General features: G+C 34.9%; 2 protein-coding genes across 6 annotated transcripts in view; one reads left to right on the top strand and one right to left on the bottom strand.

Annotated features, from left to right (window-relative positions):
* Nucleotides 1-5,293, bottom strand: part of LOC136840140 (broad-complex core protein isoforms 1/2/3/4/5-like) — a 79,319-nt gene extending 74,026 nt beyond the window's left edge. The window contains exon 1 of one of the 2 annotated variants that reach the window (XM_067106564.1): nt 5,038-5,293. The gene's annotated coding sequence lies outside the window, so the exon portion shown is untranslated. The remainder of the gene's footprint in view (nt 1-5,037) is intronic. The other variant, XM_067106565.1, reaches the window with a different exon arrangement.
* Nucleotides 5,294-7,391: 2,098 nt separating this feature from the next.
* Nucleotides 7,392-22,891, top strand: LOC136840142 (GPALPP motifs-containing protein 1-like). 4 transcript variants are annotated; one of them, XR_010853542.1, is made up of 9 exons: nt 7,392-7,514; nt 10,053-10,163; nt 12,050-12,277; nt 14,564-15,066; nt 15,212-15,388; nt 16,419-16,562; nt 18,798-19,030; nt 20,182-20,214; nt 20,648-20,782. XR_010853542.1 is itself a non-coding variant. In XM_067106567.1 (7 exons), the coding sequence occupies exons 2-7, from the start codon at nt 10,082-10,084 to the stop codon at nt 18,954-18,956; spliced, it is 1,293 nt and encodes a 430-aa protein (XP_066962668.1). In that variant the 5' UTR covers nt 7,392-7,514; nt 10,053-10,081; the 3' UTR covers nt 18,957-22,891. The 4 variants fall into 4 exon arrangements, 1 of the variants encoding a protein (XP_066962668.1); XR_010853540.1 differs by having other exon boundaries at nt 18,798-20,214; nt 20,648-22,891; XR_010853541.1 differs by lacking the exon at nt 20,182-20,214 and having other exon boundaries at nt 20,648-21,331.
* Nucleotides 22,892-24,276: the final 1,385 nt, after the last annotated feature.

The following is a 24,276-nucleotide window of genomic DNA, read 5'->3' on the forward strand; positions in this document are numbered from 1 at the left end:
TATTATTATTATTATTATTATTATTATTATTATTATTATTATTATTATTATTATTACTCAGCGTTACTGCAATTTGCAAGTAACTCGCCGATGTTACTGGCAGGATGCAGCAACTCTGAAAAATCAATAATCAGAAAGATAGAGAAAACTCTATACAAAATGCAGCTGATGCAGCTATCACATTCAACACTACGTGCTTAACAGAGGGTCTTCTACCTACATATATTATTATTATTATTATTATTATTATTATTATTATTATTATTATTATTATTATTATTATTATTATACTCCTGAGAAGCGATCCTAAAAGAATTTCCATGTGGAAAAACTAAAAAAAAAAAAAAATTCGAAGAAATTGACTAAGAAACACAGATGAATTTACAAACAGGTAAACATCTACGTGCTTGAACAGCAAGGAATTAACTAAGAGACAGAGAAAAATCAACAACAGGTAAACATCTATCTACCTGTACAAACAACAAAATCTAAGGCAATGACTCATAACGCTTTAAAATAGCATCAGTATATAATACATCTGCTGATGTTGACAGCAGATGGGTAAGTCATCATTCCAATTCTCCCAAGATAAATTGCTGGCATTCGTGTTTGAGAGAAAAATCTTCGACCAACGCCGACGAAATTGCTTGACAAACACGCTCCTCTCATTCGTCTATAAATGGAATCTCTCTAGCGCCACTCACGCACAATAATTCACTTGCAAAAGTTGCCAAGGTAAGTTGTCTACTTCGAATGCAATTTTTAGCAACAAGTTCCTCTAAGAATAAGGTCGTGCTGTATCTGAGGCTCTACTGGTCTGCTTAAAAAACTTTTTTTGGTACTTATTATAAACACATACTGTTTCTTCAAGCTCCTAGAAAAAAAAAACACTTCAAACAACTTGAAAACATTTCATGCAGCACATGATAGTCTACGTGTCCGCATATCTACAGCTGCATCTGCAGCATTTGTCAGACCACAAACACACACACGTTCATATTATTTATATATATATATATATATATATATATATATATATATATATATATATATATATATATATATATGTCTATAGAAACAGTATATGTATGTATATATGTATGTATATATATATGTATGAGTGTGTGCGCGCGCGCGCGCGCGCAGTCATTGAGTGTGTGCTTATGTTTAACTAAGAGGGTATACAGATATGATAAATACGATAAAAAGACGATTACAAACGGGTCTGTGGAGAGCAAACACGACGATGAATCACTCAGAATTTCACCATTAACTGCGTCAGAAAAACAAATGAATAAAAGTGCACTGAAAACTGAAAGATTGAATAAGGGTAAGTTACAGTACCACCAACTCTCACTTTCAGTCAGGTTTTGCCTCGGAGTTGCAATGCATATTGAGATTACATCGGCTTTCAGTTCTTGTCTTACAGCCGGGGAGAAGGAGTGGGAGGAGAAGGAGCGGGGGAAGGGGGAGGGGAAAGGTAGTGATGGGTGAAGAGTGAGAGGGAGTAACGAGTGGGGTTAAGGAGCCGTTCGAGGTCAAATTAGGCCAGTTGGAACTCGTTTCGGTGCAAAGAAATACGAGTTTTTAACAGACCACCGCACGAGCATTTGTGATGAGATTCGAGACTTTGCAGCTAAGCCAACATTAAATATAGAACTTCTGAAGAGAATGAAATGCGTTTAAGATTAAACAAACTAAGACAGAAGAACAATCATCTCTGTGGCACTAAAACAAAAGACTATCCAAGCTATACCTAAAGAATTGAGAAAGTTTGTTCAGACGAAACTCCTAACAATCTGCCACATTACGTATTTGGGAACCCTGTCTCGATGGTGCAACACTGCTAGAAAAGTAGCAGGGTGGCTTTCCTTAAGTCATATTATGAGATTGTTGTTACAAAACAACACAGAAACGCTAAGATCTTTATGTCGTATCAAAGCCATATTTGGGATGATTATGTGCTACAGCGTCTTGTGTATTCTGAACTAATACTGGAACGTGGCACTGTGCAAGCATACTTGGGAGGTTGTCTTACCAGCGGGGTGTGTGGAAAATACATCTGAGCATAGACGCACGCACATGCAGTCGCAGAAACAGAAATACACACACACACAATATATATATATATATATATATATATATATATATATATATATATATATATATATATATATACAATATATATATATATATATATATGTGTGTGTGTGTGTGTGTGTGTGTGTGTGTGTGTGTGTGTGTGTGTGTGTGTGTGTGAGTTCAAAAGCGTGGTCGTGTGCGAGGTCGTGTAGGCCTATGTGCGTGATCAGACTAACACTAACTTTCCTAGCTAGCTCATACAGAACAGGATATATCTTGGGTTTTTCCTCTTTTGTTTCCTTCCTCGATATTGTCAATTAATTTCTTCAAGCTTTTAAGGTGAAAGTTCCCCCTCGCTTCAGGCTGCCTGGTAACACCAGTCAAACCACCTCTTCCAGAATTTACTCTCTGGATATTCGCAATTATTGGATTGCAACATATACGGACTGTTGCTTTACCTGTGCTGGCAAACTCTGGAACTCAATTCCTGCTTCAGTATCCTAAGGGATTAAGCCTCACTTTTTTACCCTGTCCCATTTTTTCTTCTTTTCCTTTGGCCTGGGTTAGAGAGTTTCCAGTTCATAAGTAAATTTAAATGCAATGCAAAGGAAGGTGAACAACTTTGCGACGCATTTCGAGCGAACCCAATTCCTGCTCCATAAGACAAATGTAAGAAAACAAACCCCCTAAATGTTTGTTCATGATTATGGGGTCAAGTCTACAAACCCTTCTTTTGAAAAACCTTCTTCATATGTATGTGCATCGGTGCTTTCATGTTAGTGTTGTTTAAATTAGGGAAAAAATTGGTTGCATCACTACATGGTTCATTTACTTCATTCAGTTTGGTCATCTGACCTCGTAATATTACACCCCCAGCCACAATTAAAAGTAAGTACACAATACACATACACATATATAATTATATATATATGTGTGTGTGTCAAAGCACATAGCTGATATTAAGTGCGCAGGTAACTCTTAACATAATCTGCAGCAAAAATAGCTACTCAAGGTAAGACCAAAGTTTAAACAGGGCACGAAGTTAATATCAAATACCAGAAGGTCGTTCTCCTATCGAGAGCAGAATCATTCATCAACAAGAAATGTATTAATGTTTATCAGTACAGTTTTACGGGAACACATTCAGTAAGAAAAAATAAAACCTCTTTATCTATATTATCTAACGATCACAGAGGAATTGAAGCGAAAATAAAACCAGTATTATTTTTGGCAATGTATCGAATCATCATCATCATCATCCATTTTAATCTGCGAAGGGGGCCCCTAGTATTAATTCTGTATAAATTACCAATGAATGCTGGATAGATAATGATAGAATGAATATACCTCATTGCTCCGGAAATCTTTGTTTAATGACACAAATAAAGTCTGTCAAGTGAAAGTCGGGTTCCAAACTGAATATATGTCTTTGCTGACGTTTGTAAATATGGAAAATTACTCTTATAAATTTTTGGCATATTATTCGATGAACGAGGTAATAAAATATCGGCAAAATACAGAAACGGGTAGAAGGGCAGATGCCTAATGTGGGACTAGTGAAAAGTCGAGTGGAAAAGTAAATGAATGGTGATTATGGACAAAACATATTGAGATTATTAGGCCTAGTTCGAGATGCTGGTACGAAATTTGAGAATATCGGGTTGATTATAAATGTACACGTGTGATGCTATGGAAATGAATAGAAGTCAGAATAAAGCAGGGACGTTGATAAGCATGAAATACAAAAGAATGAGAGACTATTTTATCAAGAGTAACAGAGAAACCGGGAAAGTTATGGTCTGCGAAAACATGTCAAGGAAAGTATTAAGAGCAACGGCTTGCTTTCAAAATATAACATAAATAAAAGTGGGAGAACAGTTTTCATGATCTATCTATCCGTCAAATTGGTAACTAAAATGAATTGTGTGAAAGCATTTGTCAACAATTATATATGAAATATATAAAGGAAAATGTTCTAAAGAATTACAGATACAACAGGTGAAAGACATTCCTTCAGGGAGAAAATACACTACGGTTTCCGCCAAGCGTGAAAAACACGTCATTCGAACTTAATCAGTAACTTAACAAATGATATATAGAGTCCAGTGTGAAAACATTCCTCGCCTAGTCCATACATAATTCATGGCAATGTTAAAAACGGCTCTACTACACTAATACCCATAACTGGAACAAAAAAAAAAAATATTTTTTTTTTTTCGCTAACCACTCTAGTGTTATTCTTTCTACCACTTCACTCACATCTACACCCATTCTTGTCTCAACTTTGAGGACGTCTTTTACTTGGTCTTTCTTATTTTGCCTACCATCTTCCCCATTTCCGACAGATGTAAGGGTTAATGAATTTAGAATAGCAATATTGTTTGGCGAGTTATGATGCAGGCAAGTCAGTTTTACGGATTTTGTTCAAATTCCCATTCCTACCAGAACTAACCCTTCTTGGTATCCTTAAAAGTCTAAAATTTTCCCCCTAAATGTTGTTCTCTACATGGATTTCTTCCACTCCTAGGTACCAACAAGCACTCCTATAATTAAGTGAATAAGCTGAAATGTAAAAGATATAAAGCCTTTATAAATGTTCTTATACACTCTGCCCGTTTGATAATCAATGTGCCATTGCATGCAGCCATATAGTAGCCAGGAATTCAGAAGGGGTGAAAGGGTTATTTATCTCCACATAAATTTTATGAATGATTATTTTCAAGAAGCAATGCAATTATTCTAACATTGTTTTAACCATAGAACATGTGCTGTACCCTGTAGTTGAATGTACTGCACACTGTAGCTTATTACTAACAGTTCTTCACATTTATAACAACCATGATTTCATTCTTTTTACTTATCAAAATCTTGGGGTAACCAAGCCAGCCACCTACCCACCCAGCTGCGACCATCACGCTGCACCTAATTCGCAAGTAACTGCAACTGGACACTTACCTACCACAGTCCGGAGTATAGTACACCTTACGACAGTTCTCTTATCGGTAGAAGACGCAACGATTTTCGGTAACCGATTAGAACTACCTCACACGCACGTCTCAAAGACCCACCTGGAAGCGTAATGTCTATCATTCTCCGCCACTATAACACAAAATTTTAAGTTCCTTCCCGTTCCCTACTTCTTGCAAACGCGCAGAAAACTCGCCACTGTTTCTTCTTGTGTAGGAGGTCGAGAAACACCTCCAGTCTTCACAGGGCGTTCCCCAAACCATCAATGACTGTTTACAACTTTAACTGCCACGTTACGATTGGATCCTCTCCTTGAACTCTACATTAATAAGCAAGGCGTGTAGGCATGTCGGTATATATATATATATATATATATATATATATATATATATATATATATATATATATATATATATATATGTGTGTGTGTGTGTGTGTTGGGGTGGGGTGGGGGTGGCTGGCAACAGAAGAGAAAAAAAAATTCGGTTGTTAGTAAGTCTTTATGGATGACATTGCAAGCCATATGCCCTTGACTACAGCTGGCGTTAATACCCATTCTCAACTAAGTCGACAAGGAATTGAACTAAGGTCCTTATGAAGGCGAGTCCAATATTCTACCACCTAGTTTCTTCAGAGAGATATGAACTTACAATCACTTGTATAAACAAGCTATTAAACAAGCTGGTTTTCAAAGTAAAAGGTTAATTGTATTAAGTGAAGATAAATTTAAAAACAGTGTACACTCGGTTCGGTGGGAAACTATCTAGGTACTCTAGCTCACGGTCTAGGTACACCTAAACCGTACAATAGCCTAGGTTTTACCCACGGTATATCAAGACCGTGGGCCTCACCAACCAGCGCTTCACGTCCGACCCGATTTCTTGATATTTTTAGCTTTTCATATCAACAAATTTGGGTCCTATTGTAATCTTCTTTTGCGTTTTTGTCAGCCATGAAGTGTTATTTAGGGAATAGTTCTGAAGATGCTTATAGACCTTGGTATCATTGAAGTTAATGTTAATAATAATCTAATCCAGATTACTGATCAAGTCCATGACTTGAGAATGATAATGGGATGTAAGTTGCCTCTCATTGCTCAAAAAAATTATTTTGTGGGAAATCATCTTAGAAATACTGTATTTCAGATGTCTTAATGAGCGTTCTAGAAAAATTTATGATTCATTGTGTCATTAATAGAGTGGACTCTGCATATCGGTCTATCATAACCCACCTAAAATATACCTTCTGAAACTGCAAACAACACTAGAATGAGCAATGAAATTAACTAAATTTGTCGCATCTCCTATACTTGATTTACACAGGCTACCTATCAAAACTAGAATCAATGTTCAATATATGGACAATGATCGAACACGCTACACAGACTGGTTGTCCAAAGGGCATAAGAGAATGGCAGTACATAATTCAGCCAATGAATGGTGTTAACACAAAACTTGCCACATACGCTTTCAAATTATTTGTACCAAGTTGTAATTCGAATGTTGTTTTAGAACCTTCACATATTCAGCCTCAAAACGTACAACAAGCTCCTCCTTGATATTATGAGAACTGAAAATATCAAGTCTTTCAAGAAAAAATTGAGGACGTTCTTATTTTCTAAGTGTTATGATAGTGTGAATTTGGTCATTAGTATGGAGTACGCGGCATATTTTTTTTTTAAATATCTTTGCATAAGTGTGTATATGACAATTAAAAGCACGGGCCACAAGTGCGTCTTTAGAAGAGTTGGATCAGATAAGAAACCTACTGTAAGTACTGTGCAGTAAGGCAGGACTAGGAGGAAGACGAAATGATTGATGACAAAAGAAATCATGTCTAGGATACCTGTGTACAGAAATGGAAAATGTAATAAATTAGATTTACCACTAAAAATAAACTGACAATGAAAATAAAGTTTGAAATTAGCAGGTACTTCCATGAATTAAACTACTAGATAAAATTAATACTTGAACATATTTCTAAGATGGAAAAAAGATAACAAAGGTGAATTAGTCAGTTACAGTGTAGTAATCATAAATTGAAGGAAGAGCTAGAAAATTAAGTAACCTTATATATATATAGATTAGAAAATGAATTGAGAAATCTAAGAAAGACAAATGTACAACAATGCATATTCAACAGCGATATTTAGAGCAGGAGTAAATAGGTCACGCTTTGATGATCATAAACGGACATGCAGAAGTATGAAACTTAATTTTAGTGAAAATGTCGGAAGTTTATTAATTTCTATATTACTTTGGTGAAGAAAAGTTAGAGCAAAAAAATGCTACATCACATCTAGAAAAGAATGCCCTAAAATGAAAGAAGTACCATCCTAAACTGTGAAAAACACCACATAAGGAATTGAGGTGCTTTTGCAAAGGCAATGAGTAACGGGGGAATCTAACCTGACCGAACCTAAGCGTCTTCAAAATAAACCACATAACTGCTCTACTGCTTATCTGGTATATATTAAATCTTTTTTGTTGTAGTGCCTCTTATGGTATTGTACATTTACCTTAGTCGAATTGAGATATTTTGGTATTAAGCTATCAGAACCATAAGTACTTTTCTTACCGGTAGGCCTCCAAGCCTAACCTTAGGCTACGCTAAGGAACTAGCCAATCCTATGTAAAGTTTATCCTAGGAAGGGAAATCTTGTATCTTAAGTAAAGTTCCGTTGGTGACTGCATATTTTGGGATCATTTAACATACCTTATCCAACACAAATCAAACTTGATCGAATGTAACTCAAATATCCTACGTACCTGTTTTTGATGGTCGGATGTCGGCATTTCTCCCAAGTATCTACAGTACTGCTGTCTATAGGGGGTTAGTCCCGTCAGTGCACCGCATGCGAAGCACTGTAGGCATTACTTAAGGTTCTTGCAGGCGTCCCTTTGGTCCCTAGCTGTAACTGCTGTAATTTTTTTTGCTGTACCTCAGTCCTTATTCTCTTTCTTCTATCTTACTTTCCACCCTCTCCTAACAGTTGCTTTGGATTGCAGCTGCAAGGGTTTCCTCCTGTTACAACTCCAAAACCTTTTTACTCTTGATTTCCCTTTCAGTGCTGAATGACCTTATAGGTCCCAGTGCTTGGCCTTTGGACAAAATGTTCTGTTCAGTGTCTAAAGTTAGTGCTTAATAGATGGTGTTTTAGTGATAATTTTTAATTATTCTGTGACCATATCCTAAAATAATACCCTCAGGAATTTCCCAAACTGCAAAAAGCCCAGGCAACCCCATGGAAATTATGTAGCTACATTATTTGTCAGCTATACCAATGCCTTGATGTCTTCCAGAATTTTTCTATTTTTCTCTTTCTGTTTAAGCCTGGGTAGTAACTTTCATAGCCTAGCCTATATCCAGGCAGGGTAACTTAGCTATAGCTAATCACTGATAAGCATAAGCTCTGCGTAGGCATAGCCTACCTAACCTCATTTCACTCGGGGACACAGTGTTCTATCTGACTAGGGTGCTGTAAGCATACTTCCATCCATTGCCTGCCTCCTTGTAACCCCCAACATGTCCACATAAGAGTCCAAATTGTACTTATCCTAAACCATCCCACTGTCTTTTCAAACTAAATCTGTATCAAATCTGGGATATCAAACTAAATCCTTATCATAAATTTGGGTTATCAAACTAAATCCTTAAAATAAATTTGTTATATTAAACTAAATCCATATCTTAAATTTTAGATATCAAAGATTAAGGTTCATAGGCAATAGGAAGGTGGGCTTCCCAGGCATAGATGCAAGACTTTCCCAAATAAAGTACATTACTTCAAGTGTGACTTGGCTTGTGGACAAACAGAAATGGTTTCCATTATTTCACCTTTCTAGGAACGTACTCTGAACAATTGCAGCTCCAGCAATTTACCGGAGGTTTAGTCTGTGGAAACTTGCTTTGGAGGTTGACTTTCTTGAGGCCTTTTGTTATTGTGATTAATATTGTAATTGTTATTATTATTGTTATTCAAAATTAACATCCATATTAAACAAACCTTGCAGGCCATTGATTAGCTTGTGTCATTTTAAATTAATGCTGATCATTTTGAAACAGTCATGTATGCAGTTTCACACCATTCGATGTATAGAAAAGTCATTAAACATCTGATTTTGTGTGGTAAATTATCATTTACCATGTTAAAATGTCTGTAATTAAAATTTACTCCCAAAAATAAATTGCCAGTCCATGTTTAAATGCCCATGCAGTTAAACGAACAGTATCAAGTGGATCTCATGTTGCTATTAAGCATGCATTAGGCTTTTTTGGACATTTCATAGGCGTGGTGAAACACCTGAAAACTTTTTCACAAAATAAAAATTTTTATCTTTATACTGCAGTAATTGAGAGTAATATTGTAGTCTCATCACTGTAAATTTGGCAATGTTTGGCTTGAATGCAGATATATTTCAACTGACAATATGAAATATCTGTCGCATATAATTATTTCCATTTGACTTAATGAATTATGTAATTGGGTAGGCTTAATCAATCTGCCTCTTTTTTTTTTCTGCTGACATACACTTCTTTTGCTGACAAGACCAGCTTCCTCAGGCCCTCTTGAAATTTTGTTTTTTTGCACCTGCGACTGTCTTGTGAAACTGCCAGACATTTAGATGTTCTACTGTATTGGAATGGAAATTTCCAAACACTGTACGTTTTATGGTTTGTGTAGCCTATGTAAGCTACTTAGATGAGTCAGTTTTCTGGGCTTATAAACTGATGTTGCATTCCACACTCACAGAATTTGTATGGCATATCCACCGTGCTTATTCACTCCCTGCATCAGCCAGGTAGCACCATTGTCTTACTTTAAAAAAAAAAAATTCTTGACTCTGAATTGTAAGATCTGTTCTAGTTTCTATTAAATATTACTGGTATTGGCACAAGAGAACAGTGGTTTGTATAGGAAAAAATACTGAAAACTTTGAATATTCAATATGGTTGCATTAATTGACATTACATTAATACTGTACAATGTATTTGCTTTTCAGGCATGGTCATCCAAGAATAAGGTGTAACAATGTCAGATAGTGATGATGATGCATATGGACCTGCTTTGCCCCCTGGTTTCAAACCAAAACAGAGGAATGAAGAAGATAATGGTAATTCTTTACTTTCTTTGTTGTACAGTGTATGGAAAGAAAATACTGAGGCAGGATTTGTATTCTGTTTTTAAGTCTGTTATTAGTGGGAAATTTTTGTATGTACTTATTGAATTTAAGGATTCATATTATAAATCTCTTGTTTTGATGTGTTTGCTTATATAAGTGTATTTTATGCTGTTTTTATGGTACCTCTCCTGGTTTGGAGACTCCTTTATTACTTTATCATTCTTTAAAACCATAATAGATGTATTTACATTTCTTTTTTGTGACATACAGTGTTGCTCTATTCATTCTGGTTGTATCATGAGAAAACTGCACTGCCATTTGAAAACCAAGCACAGTAGTTTTGGTTCTCTGCTGCTGTAAAATGAGGCACAAGAAAACATGTAGAGAAGAACTGCTTGTCCTCATTTTCATTTAGCATGACCTAACTTATGTAGCAACCCATTTGAACATTACTTTCTCATTCATTGCAGAATCTTTTGTTTTATTGGGATTACAGTAACTGAAAATGTGTCAAATAGGTAAATTTGGAGTAGCAGCTTTCATAAGACAGTCTTTGCTTTATCCAAAATTATAAGACTTGTTTAGTTAATAAGTAGGCTTATTCCTTCCATTTGCTTTACATAAACTTATTTATTATGTAAGTCTTGTTTTGGTGACCTCACATTAAAGTGAGTTTCATTGTATTTTCTCAAAGAAGAATACCTTTCCTTTGGAGGGGCTGTTGGGAAATGTAAAATATCGTAGCACTGGCAAAACCTTGATAAATAGTTATTTCTTAGTAAACTATGTCAGTTACCATGCAAAAGGGAGAGGTTATTTTATCTCAGAATGAGTTGTTGAGTTTATGGGTGCTTATTTGAAGCATTCTGTTTGCTGTTTCTTAAATAAAAGAGGAACTTTTTATTGTAATTGTACCAATACAAGGGAATTTTGATAATTTTTGTATTTCATAATATGCAGACTTTCTAACCTGTCATTTCTCTGATTGACAGGTGATTGCAGTTCCAGTGATTTAGTAAACTATGTTGTAAATAGTGCTTGGTGTTGCCTCGCTTGGTGTAGGCTAATCAATTGCAGTTCCATAGAGTTTATTATGGCCTCACTTGTAGTCATATAAAATGGGAGCTTGTATGCTAAAATAATAGTGAAAAATTGAATGCAACAGTGATAGTCTACAAAAAAATCTTGCATAGTTTCTTAGATTACAAGTTAGCCCAGAAAAGCATGGAGTGTAGGACTACACATAGTAACTCAGTGTTGGTTTTGTCCATTGATTGTCTACTTATTGATGTACTGTGTTGTAAAAATCCTAATATATCAGTTTTATAAATGCTATATTTCTGGTACTTTTTCTTAAAGTTTACCTCAGCCAATACTTTTACAGTATTCAAATGCTGTAATGATCAGGTAACAATGAAAAAGAAATCTCCTTTGGATCCCCTGCAGAGGGGTATTGCTTTCAGTGCACCCCATGAGGTGCACTGTAAACATTACCAAAGGTTCTTTGCAGAATCCCTTCGGCCCCTAACTGCATCCCCTTTCATTCATTTTACCGTACCTTCATTCATATTATCTTCCATCTTGCTATCCACCCTCTCCTAACAATTATTTCACAATGCAACTGTGAGGTTTTCCTCCTGTTGCACCTTTCAAACCTACCTACTCTCAATTTCCTTTCCAGCGCTGAACGACCTCATAGGTCCCAGTGCTGGCCTTTGGCCTAAACTCTATATTCCATCGATCCATCCTTCTTGGGATCACAGTTAGGTAAGCTGGTAACATGTCAACATAAACAGCACTTTTAGATATGAAATGGTTAGCCTACTTTTTCTGCTATTTGTAATATTTATTGTAACTTTCTCCCAATACATTTTCAGGACATATAGGACCATCTTTACCTCCCCGGTCAATGAATTCACAAAAGAAAAATGAAGAAAAGGCAGACAACAGAGCCACAAGTGACAGCAAATCATATGGACCACGTATACCTCCACAAATGAAGAAAAGCTCAAATACTAGTGAAGACAGTGATCAGAGTGATGATGATGATGCATACGAACCTCCTTTGCCACCTGGTTTCAAGTCTAGAAGAGGGCGTGAAAAAGGTAAAGGTAGTTTTTTCCATCTTTACAACTGTGCGTTTGAGGGAAAAAATGTTTCTTCATACCCTTTTGTTTTTTTCAGATTTTACATCTTTATGTGTAATCTGTTTGTAGTTGATTTTGTTGTATTTTTTGTTTAGGATATATAGTATGTAATTGTAATGACATATGAATTGGTATTGCAGTTGTAGCATTTACAGTAACATGGATAATAGTGTTTTATTTAATTTTTGAACACTGGTAGATATTTGAGTATATCTGTCAATAGTTCATTAGAATAACATATGTACAAAAACAAACCCTTACTCTGGAGACTGTGCATAAAACTTATCTAAGATGTCATCATTAAGATTTTTACCCATGCTTTTCCATTTGTGGGGCTAGATGAGGAATGAGTGCTCTCTTCACTCTCTTGTAACTTGTTTGGTTTCCAGTTGAATTTCCATCTAGTTTAGATCTTTTTCTATGCATTTTTCTATGATTTCCTAAGCCTTCTTACAGTTCGTCATTATGTTATTTCCATATATACTGTTTTTCTGTCTAACTGTTCTTCACCCCTTTTCATCATATTTTCAAACTACTGTATCTCAAACTGCACTCTACATCTCTCCTGTGTTTAATTGTAATGTGTTCATCCCTTTGCACCCTGGCCGTAATTTTCAGCATTCTGTATACTGTAGTAACACGTTAAAATTCCTCTTTTCTTTGTCATGGCACCTAGCATAGAGTAGTACCAGCTTAATGCACATACCATAAGTCATTTGTAGAAAAATATTTTTGTATATGTGTAGTCTGGTACTCTCTTTCCACTTCATCCAGGATGTTGGCACTCTTTTTCTCACTGCCAGCTTACGTCAGAAAATCAGAGTCACAGTCCAATGTATCCTTAAGGTAACAGAAATTTTCTAGCTCTTCTAAGATCTTCTCTTCTGCCACAACATGGCCCTCCCCTTCCCTCTCTTCCCCAAATGCTCTTACACATTTCATGCATTGAAAATCTCTTATTCCGTGTGCATTTTGCAATGTTGAGTATCTTGTGACACTGTCTGTTCACCCCGTATCTTTCCCGTTAGACCAACATGGCCACTTTCCTAAACGTACTTTTTTCTTTCATTCTCTTCTAGTCACTATAAGCTTTGTTTTGCTTATGTTGATTTTCAGTTCTCACTCAAACCTTTCACTATTCCACCTGTTAAACATTTCTACAACCTCACCTGTTTCTGCTAATAATACTGGGTCATCCACATCTGGCGCTGGCCTTTTCTGTACTCCTTGTAGCTTTCTCTTTACTATGACAAACAAGAAAGAGCTCAGGCATAAGCTGGATTCTTGTGATGAACACCAACATTTATATAAAATTCTCTGGGTACATATGCTGCTGTCTTCATTCTAGATCTTGTTTTGTGGTACAGCAGCATCTCTAGTTGAAAGGCTATTCTGTTCTTTTCAGTTGCTCTTTGTATGTCTTGATTCTACATTCATGTCTTATCTAATGTCACACCTCATACTACTTCTGCTGCCTTAAGTGTACTGTACATGTCCTCTTTCAGCTGTTTCTGCAAATCATTTTTTGATGCTGCTTTTGCTAATAGGTTTTACTGATATTTTTTTATGTAGGTTTTTGTCCCATTTTGATTTATTCTTCTTATTTGTTTTTTATGTTATTTTTCTTGAGAAATTTGTGTTTTTTCACTATTATGAATATACCAGGTACATATTAACTTGCTGACTGTTGTTAGTCAGGTTAAGTAAAACATATACCATTAGTTTTCAATGCATTGAAGATTTAAAGATAAACAAGTTTTTACATAAAGATGCCTCCTACCAGCCATTCTTACAGAAACAGTGACAGTTGAGTGGGAGTAGAAGAGGTCACTGTACTATGATTAGGCACTAATTAGTCCTTACCCAGAATATCATGGTTCCTCTTTAGGTGTAATTATAGCATTGGTTTCTATGCAGTGGAATGTTTGAAATGTCATAAAAATCTTAAACGTTTTATATTTCTGTCAGGTATAATGTTGCTGATGGAAGTATTGAAATAGACATTCAGTCTGTCTTTGATTCAGTAGATATATGAAAACTATTATATAAATTAATTTTGGAGCCATTGCATGCCATTCAAATTAGCTGTGATTGCAGTATTTGGTTTGTTTTTTTATTCATAACTTCTAGACCCAATTTATACCTCTGCAGTTAAAAAGTTTTTTGTTTTTATGGTTAATCCCTGTATTCGACTTCTGAATTAACACTTTTTTTTTTATTTTGTCTTTTTGCATGAATAACAAGATGAAGATAGCAGAGACCCTGTTGACAGTGAATCTTTTGGGCCAAGTTTACCACCACGCATGAAAAATCCTAATGTCAGTGATAGTGATCGTAGTAATAGTGATAAGTATGGTCCAGGCATGGTGAAAAGAAAACATAGTGAGAGTGACATTGTTCCTAAAAAGCACATGAGAATAACAGAAGAAGAAGAAGAAGAAGAAGAAGACGACTCTGTTGATGAGGAAGACCTGTATGGGCCAGCTCTTCCTCCTCATTTGATAAAGAATAAAAGTCAGAGTTCTGTGCTGAAAGGGGAGAGGGTTTTAGGCCCTGTGCTTCCAGCTGGTTATGTACCACCTGCATCTTCAACCTTTGAAGTCCCTGGAGAAGAGGAAGATAGTGAAGAAGAGGAAGGTCCATTGCTTGGGCCAGTGCCTTCAGATATTGCTCTCAATGAAAAGGAATACCGTGCTCAGCAATTTGAACTTAGAGCTCAGAGAATGAAAGATAAACTGGAGGGAAAAGTGAGTTTTTTTTTGTTGTATTGAGAATGGTGCCCTGTTTTGAGTTATTGAATATGCATTGTAATTGTCAATAACTACTATTTTGACTATTTCCTGTGAAGAATGTGATTTTGATAAAAACTACTTTGTTATTACTTTTTTCCAGCATGATAACAGTAAGCCTCAAAAAAGAGAATCATGGATGTTAGAGTTGCCAGAAGACAAGCCAAATTTTTGTGGGTTGGCACCTCGTCAATTTTTAAAGAAAGCCCCTCAAGAGAAGGGTGATCGTTCAGTGTGGACTGATACTCCAGATGATAAAAGAAGAAAAGCAGAAGCAGAGGTAACAGGCTTTCTCTTTCGTTTAAAACCTACAGCTCTTTGTCCATTGTACAGATCTCTTTTGTTTAAGAATTATACCACTATGCAAATCATACAGGTTTTTGTCACAAGGGCAATCAGGTAAGGAGTATATTGCAGGATTTTAGAGTATTTGAGGGAAGATTTTCAATTTTAAAAAAGTTAAGGAAATGAAATAAAACAGGTTTTGACGTAGGAAAAACCTATTTTTGGTAGTCGCTGTTGAGTCCTCAAAGGAGTTATCCCCATGGTGTGCCAGTGCTCCCATGGTGACTAGAGTAGTATCAAAGAAGTATTTTTCTAGCCTGGTCTTGTAGCCGGGTATTGTGTCGTAATGAAAACACTATGACACATGATAGAGTATAATGGACTCAAAGATAAGAGGGCATTTTCCTTATCTTCAGCGGTTGAACCCAGTTTTTCCTACGTCAAAACTGCAAGAAGTGACTATTACATGCTGCGTCTGCCATCTTGTTTTACGACATAGAAATAGTGGCATAAGAACAATAGAAAATGAATAAAACTCTTATTTATTTATTAAAAGTAAAGATTTACTTGAGCATACAAGTTAAAGGTAAGGCATTGGCACAAAATTATAACAGCAGCCAGAAGGTGAAACTGCCAAAGTTGTCACAAGCACGTGCAAACCTGAACATAGGACTAGGTTGTGGGTTACAGCCGTTACAATTACAGTACTTACCTTCATCTCCAAGTGCAGTCATATTTTGTAATCTTACAGACAGGTATAATAGTTAGAGGACTGTATAAGAAAGGACTGATGTACTGCTATAAGCAATAGCAAATCTTGTGCATGCAGTTATTATTCCATCCCAGCCCCTGAATTTACGGCTCTTGTGTTTTTTCCGTTAGTCGTCATTATTAATGAAGCACTCCTTAAATAAATTCATTTTCAGCATCGTTCTATACAATTTTCTAGATAGACATGCAGTTCCATGTTTGCAATTACTGAAGAAGTTTTATTAGAGACCTTATTTTCATCTTATCTTCTGCAGATGGAAAATGAGGAAGAATCGACAATGGATCCTGTATCATCTGCCTCACGACAGCGAGATGAGGATCTTACAGCTAGAGTGGATCAGTACAACAAAGACAAGAGGGCAAAACCATTGATTGATTTACACCAGAAAAAGATGAAGGTATGTTAAATAGGGAAATTTTCTTATATTTTTTAGGATATCGTACTGTACATTCCTACTTTGTTCACATTGATTATTTTAGAAGTGTGCCTTTACGTTAACCATCACTTAATTATCTGTAGGTTTTCCTTGCTATGAAATGTGCAGATCACAGAGTTGAAATACAGTGTGAAACTTCAGTGTTAACATTTTACTTTATCCAGCATCAGACATTCAGTATGTGATGATACGTAAATTTGACAGACAGATGATTTGCTTACAGTGTGTGAAAGAAAATATTCAGGCTAACTTTCATCCTAATTAATCTTATATATTTGAGGTGGGGCATATCTGCCTTGAAGTGTTTTTATGTCCCCTTTGAACAAGGTAAGCAATTTATTTCTTTGTATAGAAAAATAAAAAATAGAGGAAAAACTTCTTCACTTATCATTTGAAGACCTTAGATACTTGTGAGGTTGGAGTTCTCACTCTTTTTGTGTTTGGTTTACCGTATAGTAATTGACCTGTCTGTTTGTCTGTCTGGCTCTCTGTATGTCTGTCTTTTGGTTAAGTTTAAGATTTTTTAATGCATTATAATTTTAGAATTTTGTAAGATTAAGATTTAAGCTTCCCTCGGGTGATGGGAATTCAACATTTTGTGGTGGATCCAGGTTAAGGTCATACTCAGAAGTCAATTGTCAAATGCTAATTTAACCTTGGCCTTAATATTTTAACTAAATGAAACAAAGGCTTCATATTTGGCACACATTCTCTACTATTAAAGGCAATGTACAGAGTAAGTGTAAGTTCATTTTAGAGGTCAATTAGAATTTTAATCATGGTCATAACTTTTCAACTATGAGAAAGAAACTTCACACTTGATATGTTATTGAACAAAGCATGCATAGTGAGGTTAAGGTCAAGGTTGTACCTTGAGGTCAGAGGTAAGATAGGATTGTGTAACTGTGGGATGTGTTTCATAAGCACATATTGGTTTCAGTTTAAGAATGGACCTTTTCACAGTTTTGTTATTAAGAACTCATAGGGAAAATAACACACATTTTGTTTTTAGACATTAAAGTGAAATATAAAAGGCACTTGAAGCTAGTGATATTTAAGGCACTATGAAATTGTGGTTTAATTTTGTGTGGTGCATTTTCAGCAAGCAAGGTGTTATTAAGTTGGTCAGTCATACTGCTGCCATGTTTCAGTAATAGTACTGGCACAGAGTCTTTGTTTATAAATGAGAAGTGAAAGGTATAACAAGATTGTTTGAAATGTTTTACAGCATTGTCGATAGAGACCACTGAGAAGAGGTGAATTGCTTGTAGGCTACAAGGTTCGCAGTCTGTGTCATCCCTTATGGGGTGGTTTTATGAACCCTTCGAGATTCTGTGGGTTGTCACAAATCTCTTTTTTTTTTGCAAATCATATTCTGATTGCATATGTATTGGATAAAGCCTTAAAATTTCATTAAGATAACCATGAATCATTTGTTGTTTGGGTAATGATTATTTGAAGAAGGGTACAAAATTAGCATCATCTGAAGTTTATTTTCTTATTTGAAGGCTGGAGAACATAATAAACTTAGGTAGCTCAGACTGAAAGGCAAATGAGGTAGAGTGAAAGGGGAAGTATGGAGTACTTGTCAAGTTAGAAGAAATAGAATCAACTTTTGGAAAGGAGAATGGCAATGTAACTAGTCAGAAATTTCCAAAACATGGTGCTAGGAAGAAAAAAATCATCAAATCTTGTGATGTGTATAGTACTTATATCCAAGGAGTGAATGTGATAGGTGAAGACTGACTAGTATTATGGGGGCTCCTGAGAGTGAAAGAAAATGTCTTGTCTCACTAGAAGTGACAAAAATTGTACCAATAAAAAGTGGACACTAGGGTTACCTTTCAGCAGAGAAAAACAAAATTTGGAGAAGAGGCAGGATAGAGTTACTGAATGGACTAATCTTGGCTGGAAGGGGTAAAAATAAAACACCTCAAATGTGAGATCAGTACTGCAACCTGAAAATGGACAAATAAACTTTTGAAAATTTACCTTGTTAATTCAGATGCAATTTTGCCTTGGTTAGGATGGCAGGATTTAGGTCCTAATAGTAGGTTGAATAAATTTGTATTTGCACAGTAATCTCATATTAAGAATTGGCCATTTAAAATGCACTTATTTGAGTTTTTTTTTAAGTATTTATTATGCATTAGTTAGTATGGAAGTATTTCCAGTAATGTTTTGAATACTTTTCAGAAACAAGAGAAGGAATGTGGACCTAAAGAAAGGCGTCCTTTCAGCCGTGAAGAGGATTTGAATGTTAATAAATTTGATGAAGCACAAAAGAATAATATCCTCAAGAAAGCACGCCAGCTGAATGATAGATTTAGCTCTGGGGATCGAAAGTTTTTGTAATAGTCAACTGCAATACTTCACCTTCGGATGTATTATGAAGAAGGATGAATGGTCAAGAAATGACCTATTGTAGAGTAAGCTATTATTTTTTCTTTATTTTTATCAGTTTTACCATTCTGTAGTTGGGGATATTGTTGGCTGAACTGCAGAAAGATTGTTAGGAGTCATTTGAAAAAAAATTATTGCTGTGTTAGTGAAAAATTTTGTTGTTTAGTGTGCAATTTCTTCTGTATTTTCTTTTGTCTTTAAATTCCAATAACCAAGAAAGTAAAGTGTAGTCCATAACATTTGAGCATGAACTTTGTAGTTTCCGTGTTATTACTGTGTGATTGGGACTTTGTACCAGGCAGGCCTGTTTTTTTTCCGTTACATCTTGCTGATTTTGGTGGTTTAGTTCTTCCAGTACTTTATATTTGCTTACTGAACCTTGTTGATTGGTTGTTGGGTTAGTCTGTGCAGGTGTTGAAATAATCCTTGTACTCCTGAAATAATCTGATTTCCTCTTCTTAGAATCTGGTTTTATGTTATAGAAAATAATTTTTTTAACAGTATATATTTGAATCTGAATTATTTATTTTATAATTTTATTTTGGATGTGGTTTTCAGTATACAGGATTTGTTAAGCTGTACTGATAATTTGTACATTATTACTATTTTTTTTATATTTTTTTATTTGCAAGAGATGGCCTTTATGTTTTGCAATAGTAACATGTATGTTCAACTTTGTAAGGCAGGATGATCCAAGTGTATTTGATCATGCTGAATTCTGGTCAGTAGTAGATGGAAAAATCAAAACTCTCTGTGGGAGAAAGTAAGTATATTAATATACTCACTTTTTGTTGCTTACATTGTATTTTACATTGCTTATACAGTATTGTATTTATTTTTGTACATAAATTTTACAACTTAATATTTTGAATTTAAATTTCATAAATTAATTTTATTAATAAAGACAGTCAAGTATTTCAACTCTGTGGTTTGGTGAAACTATCTAATAATAAGAATATTCACGTGGAGCTTGTGGATTAAAGCAGATCTGATGTGCTGCATTTTGTAGGGGCATGAGGATGTGTGCATAATGTAATTGGTGTTGTACAAGATACAGTAATTAATATGAAGTAGTTAATTTTGACCTTTGTTGTACTTCTGTAATTATTTTATACAATCTCATTTATTTCTTAGTATGGATATACAGTTGTGAGATGCAGACATTCATTTATTACAGGATGCCCATATATGTATCAGGATTTTCCTACAGGTACAGTATTTGAGATGAGCAGTGCTCCATTTTGTTTAGTATTTGTGTAAACTTAAATGAAGTCATTTCTTCTGTTCTGTTCAGTGTGTCAGCATATTTCATTTGATGGTTAAAGACTAAATTTATTTATGTCTGCATTAGATTGCATATAATGTTGCTGCTCCTGTATTTGCAACATACTCAGCTGAATATGAATAACTGGTGCATAATAAATTAATTTTTAAATCAGTTGAGGGGATTCATTAATTTGAATGGAATGGTAGATACTTTTCTTGTTAGGTAATTCTAGATATAACATTAGTACATAGATATCTCTGGAGTAATACAAATTCTGTATGAAGCATTATACTTTAATTAATAACTGCATTTTTTGGTTTTTATGTTGGTCATTAAATTTTGATTCCCATCCATATTTTCATTATGTCTTTGGCAGACAAAATCAAACTGGCTGGACATGATCACAGTAGTTTTGGAGGAAGTGTGCCTGCAGCTTTCCTTCCTTCTGGTTTTCCCTCCAAATTCTAAAAACCTCAAGGCTACTGTAAGTATTTTGAGATATTTAGACCATGGTGTCATCAGAGCAACTTGTCTAAATTGTCAGCAAGATTACCTGTTCATGCTACAATCAAATGTGGTTGATTCCGTCTGTACCATGGGCCATCTCTAGGCCCTCCTGGCCCAGGCTTTCCTTGTAGTTATCTTATCTCAAGGTCTGTAGAGCCTGAGCATGGTTCATGACAGTGCCTTGCAGTGCCTTCCCTTTTTAATCAGCTTATTCAGGTACAGTATTTTGATATTGAATGATGATGACTAAAATATGCTTTCATATTCATTCATGGTTAGGATTTTGGTTAAACTACTTAGTAACAATAACAGCAGTAATAATAATAATAATAAAATGAAAGTTTTACTTATGAAGTATATCTTGTTGTTGTATTACTGTCATTATGTTACTATCTGTGATGGGCCTTGCATGGCAAGCTGTACAGTACTGTAATACTTTGATCTTGCACGATTTTAGTTGTGTGAATCCACAGACTAGTGAACTTTACATTGGCATATGTGATTTTTTCACAGACACGTGACATTTGTGAAATCCTCAAGAAATCCTGCAGAAGTGTTTATGTTTAATTTTTGAAGTAATTTATAAGTTTTCATGCTCTTATATGTAAAATCTGTATGAAAAATGTATAATTTTTATTTTGTACTTGCATGAATATGATACAAAGGTAATTACAGCACGTATAGTCAGTGTACTTTTATAAGATGTGATATCCATTCGCAAAGTTACTGCACTTTTAAAAAATGATACCCCTGCAGAAAGTGTTTGTTTAATTTTTGAAGTACATTAAGTTTTCATGCTTTTAATTGTAAAATCGGTATGGAAAATTTGTATTTATATTTTTGTACATAAATATGATACAAAGGCAGTACAATTACTGTATTACTTTATGCCCATTAGCAAAGTCTTTGCACCAGGACCTCCCATGATGTTGAGATGAGGTTGTTCAGTCGCGCTGATTTGATAAAATGAATTCGTTAACGTACTAAAACATAGAGACATTACTGAGAGTTGTATTGGTGTTGTTCTGTGCTGGTGCAATCTGTATTACACGTACTTGCAGCACGTGCAGTTAGTGTACTTTTACAAGATGTGATACTGATTCGCAAGTTACTGACTTTTCAAAGATGTGATACCCCTGCAGAAAGTGTTTGTTTAATTTTAGAAGTAATTTATATGTTTTCATGCTTTTAAGTGTAAAATTTGTATAGAAAATTTGTATTACGGTCCAATATTTTTAACGTGCATACATATTTCTCTCTCTCTTTCTCTCTCTCTCTAGTTAGGGCTCACACATATTTTTATAACTTATTATTTCTCTGTACGTCTTTACCTGTACAGTACATTATTTTGAATTGATTGAATTTCACTTCTACCCTTTGTGAACATTACCTACATGTTTCTTTATTTTATTGAACTGTGTACCTTCATTATGACTGTGATTTATGATGTTTACCTAGTGGCGCAAAGAAAACGTCTTTTACTTGTGAGTGAAAAAGTAAATGGCATCCCATGAATTAGGGGTAACATTAGTATCCGTACGTACCTACTGTAAGTGCGCTAGTGTGGCAAATACAGTACCCATTGGAATACTCTACTTTTACGTCAACCATTTACTTCTTTTTTAAGGGTAATGTATTAAGCTAACTTTTAAATGAAATTACAGTAACTTTAATTTCATTTAAAAGTTAGCTTAGTACTTTGGGAGCATGATTACAGTCATATTTAGTGTTTAAACTCTAGAAATAAGCATTTATTAGCATTTTTAGTGACTGTACCAAACTTGCATGAATCCTCGCTTGCGCGAGGGGTTTTGGAAGCTAACTTCGCGTAAGTTCGAGGTATTACTGTAGATGGTACATGTTCATTGCAGTGCTCCTTTAGCAGCTCCTTGCTGCTTTGTTTTGTGCCTTTTACTTTACTTTTGTTCCCCTTGGTCTCTTCCCACCTAGCAGTCAAGCTTTAACTTTACCTAGCTCTAGCTTTCCCCCTTTATTGAAGAGCAAACCCGTCAGGCAAGCCCAATGAGACTGAAAGCCTTGTTACTGCTCTATAATAATTGTATAGTGATGTAGTTAAATGTAAAATGTTAACAAAATATAGAAAGTGAAGTACTACTGTGTTTTATTTCTCTGAGATTTAGAGACTTAGTACAACATAACTGTTGTTGCAAAGAGAAGTGTTTCTGCAGTTTTGATAAGAAATGTACTATTTATGGATACGTTGATTAAAACCTTTGGATCTCCACTGGCTTGAGATAAAACTTGGATACCATTGATATATGGAAACTTTTTTTTGTATTCATCAGTGCTAACTTTTATGTTTGAAACTGCCAAATTGTCAATATATCCCTGCATCTATTGCATCTAGGGTTTATTCCCATCCTAACTTAGCTTTGTTTGCCACCTATTATAGCAAGAATTTAATATGAAATGATTGTTTTTGCATAAACTGTAATAAAGAATATAAACCAAACAATATCAGACTGGAACCATATACTGCTTTTAAATATTAGCACATAGGAGCATTGGATTGAAAATACTATGGAACCAAAATACAGTAAAGATATTGGATGAAAAGGGATTTTTGACCTGGCTGTACCTAAACTTGACAAACTTCAAAACAACTCCTGCGGCCATACCACGTTGAAAGCACCACTTCTTGTTGTCTTCAAAACAACTGTAGATACAAAAACTTGGTTATTCAAGGAGTTAGGCACATTCCAAAAACAGCCGGAAGCCAGAAAAAATGGTATTAAAGAAAGACATAGCAATAAGTGACAAATTGAAGGGATGGCCTCAAAAAGTAAATGTGGAAAATAAATATGTTTCATTGAGTGAGGTTTCTCTGCATTCAGTCACCTGTCTGGCAAACATTTAGTAGCTGTGAAATAGATTTACTAACATAATGCTGAAGTATTATAAAAAGAAATAAATAATCTTGGATCCTTCAAAACTATAAATTTCACACATTTAGCCTAGTGTTGAAGCATTGTTAGATGAACTGAGCTCTTTCGTAATTATAATGATTGAATTGTAATTTTTAGCTTGGTTCAGGGTAGAAAAATTGCCACATAGCAAGTCTTGATCAATTTTGTAGGCTTATATTTCCATAAAAACCTTCTAGAGAGGTTTCTAAATCTGGTTAAAGTTCAGGGTTGATACTTTGCCTGTGCAATGGCACCTCAGTTACTTTTGTGATATTTTCCCAGTTTGTACCTTTCTTTCTTTTATTTTCTTGTCTTTTCTGAACTTATGATATAATATAACTTCTTCATTATTACTTTTCCTAAATAAAACCTACCAATTATTTCATGTGTCCATTTCATGTGGTTGTTGTAGTACAGCTACTCCATTTCTTCCTTTTCTGTACTTCTGGCAAAATAAACAAAATAAATTATATTTACATTTTCACAGAAATTGCAGTTGATACTTCCTCCTATATGTACATTTATGATATTCATTTTTAATGAATAAGTTCTTGCTTTGAAAAATTACTAA

Source organism: Macrobrachium rosenbergii, chromosome 7, assembly GCF_040412425.1.
Source record: "Macrobrachium rosenbergii isolate ZJJX-2024 chromosome 7, ASM4041242v1, whole genome shotgun sequence".
NCBI classification, from domain to species: Eukaryota; Metazoa; Arthropoda; class Malacostraca; order Decapoda; family Palaemonidae; genus Macrobrachium; species Macrobrachium rosenbergii.

Bases quoted from the DNA above. Each gene is read 5' to 3' on its own strand.
- LOC136840142 (XM_067106567.1), top strand. From the start codon at position 10,082: ATGTCAGATAGTGATGATGATGCATATGGACCTGCTTTGCCCCCTGGT. The intron at 10,164-12,049 runs GTAATTCTTTAC...ATACATTTTCAG, and splicing joins GAGGAATGAAGAAGATAATG to GACATATAGGACCATCTTTA. The intron at 15,389-16,418 runs GTAACAGGCTTT...TATCTTCTGCAG, and splicing joins GAAGAAAAGCAGAAGCAGAG to ATGGAAAATGAGGAAGAATC.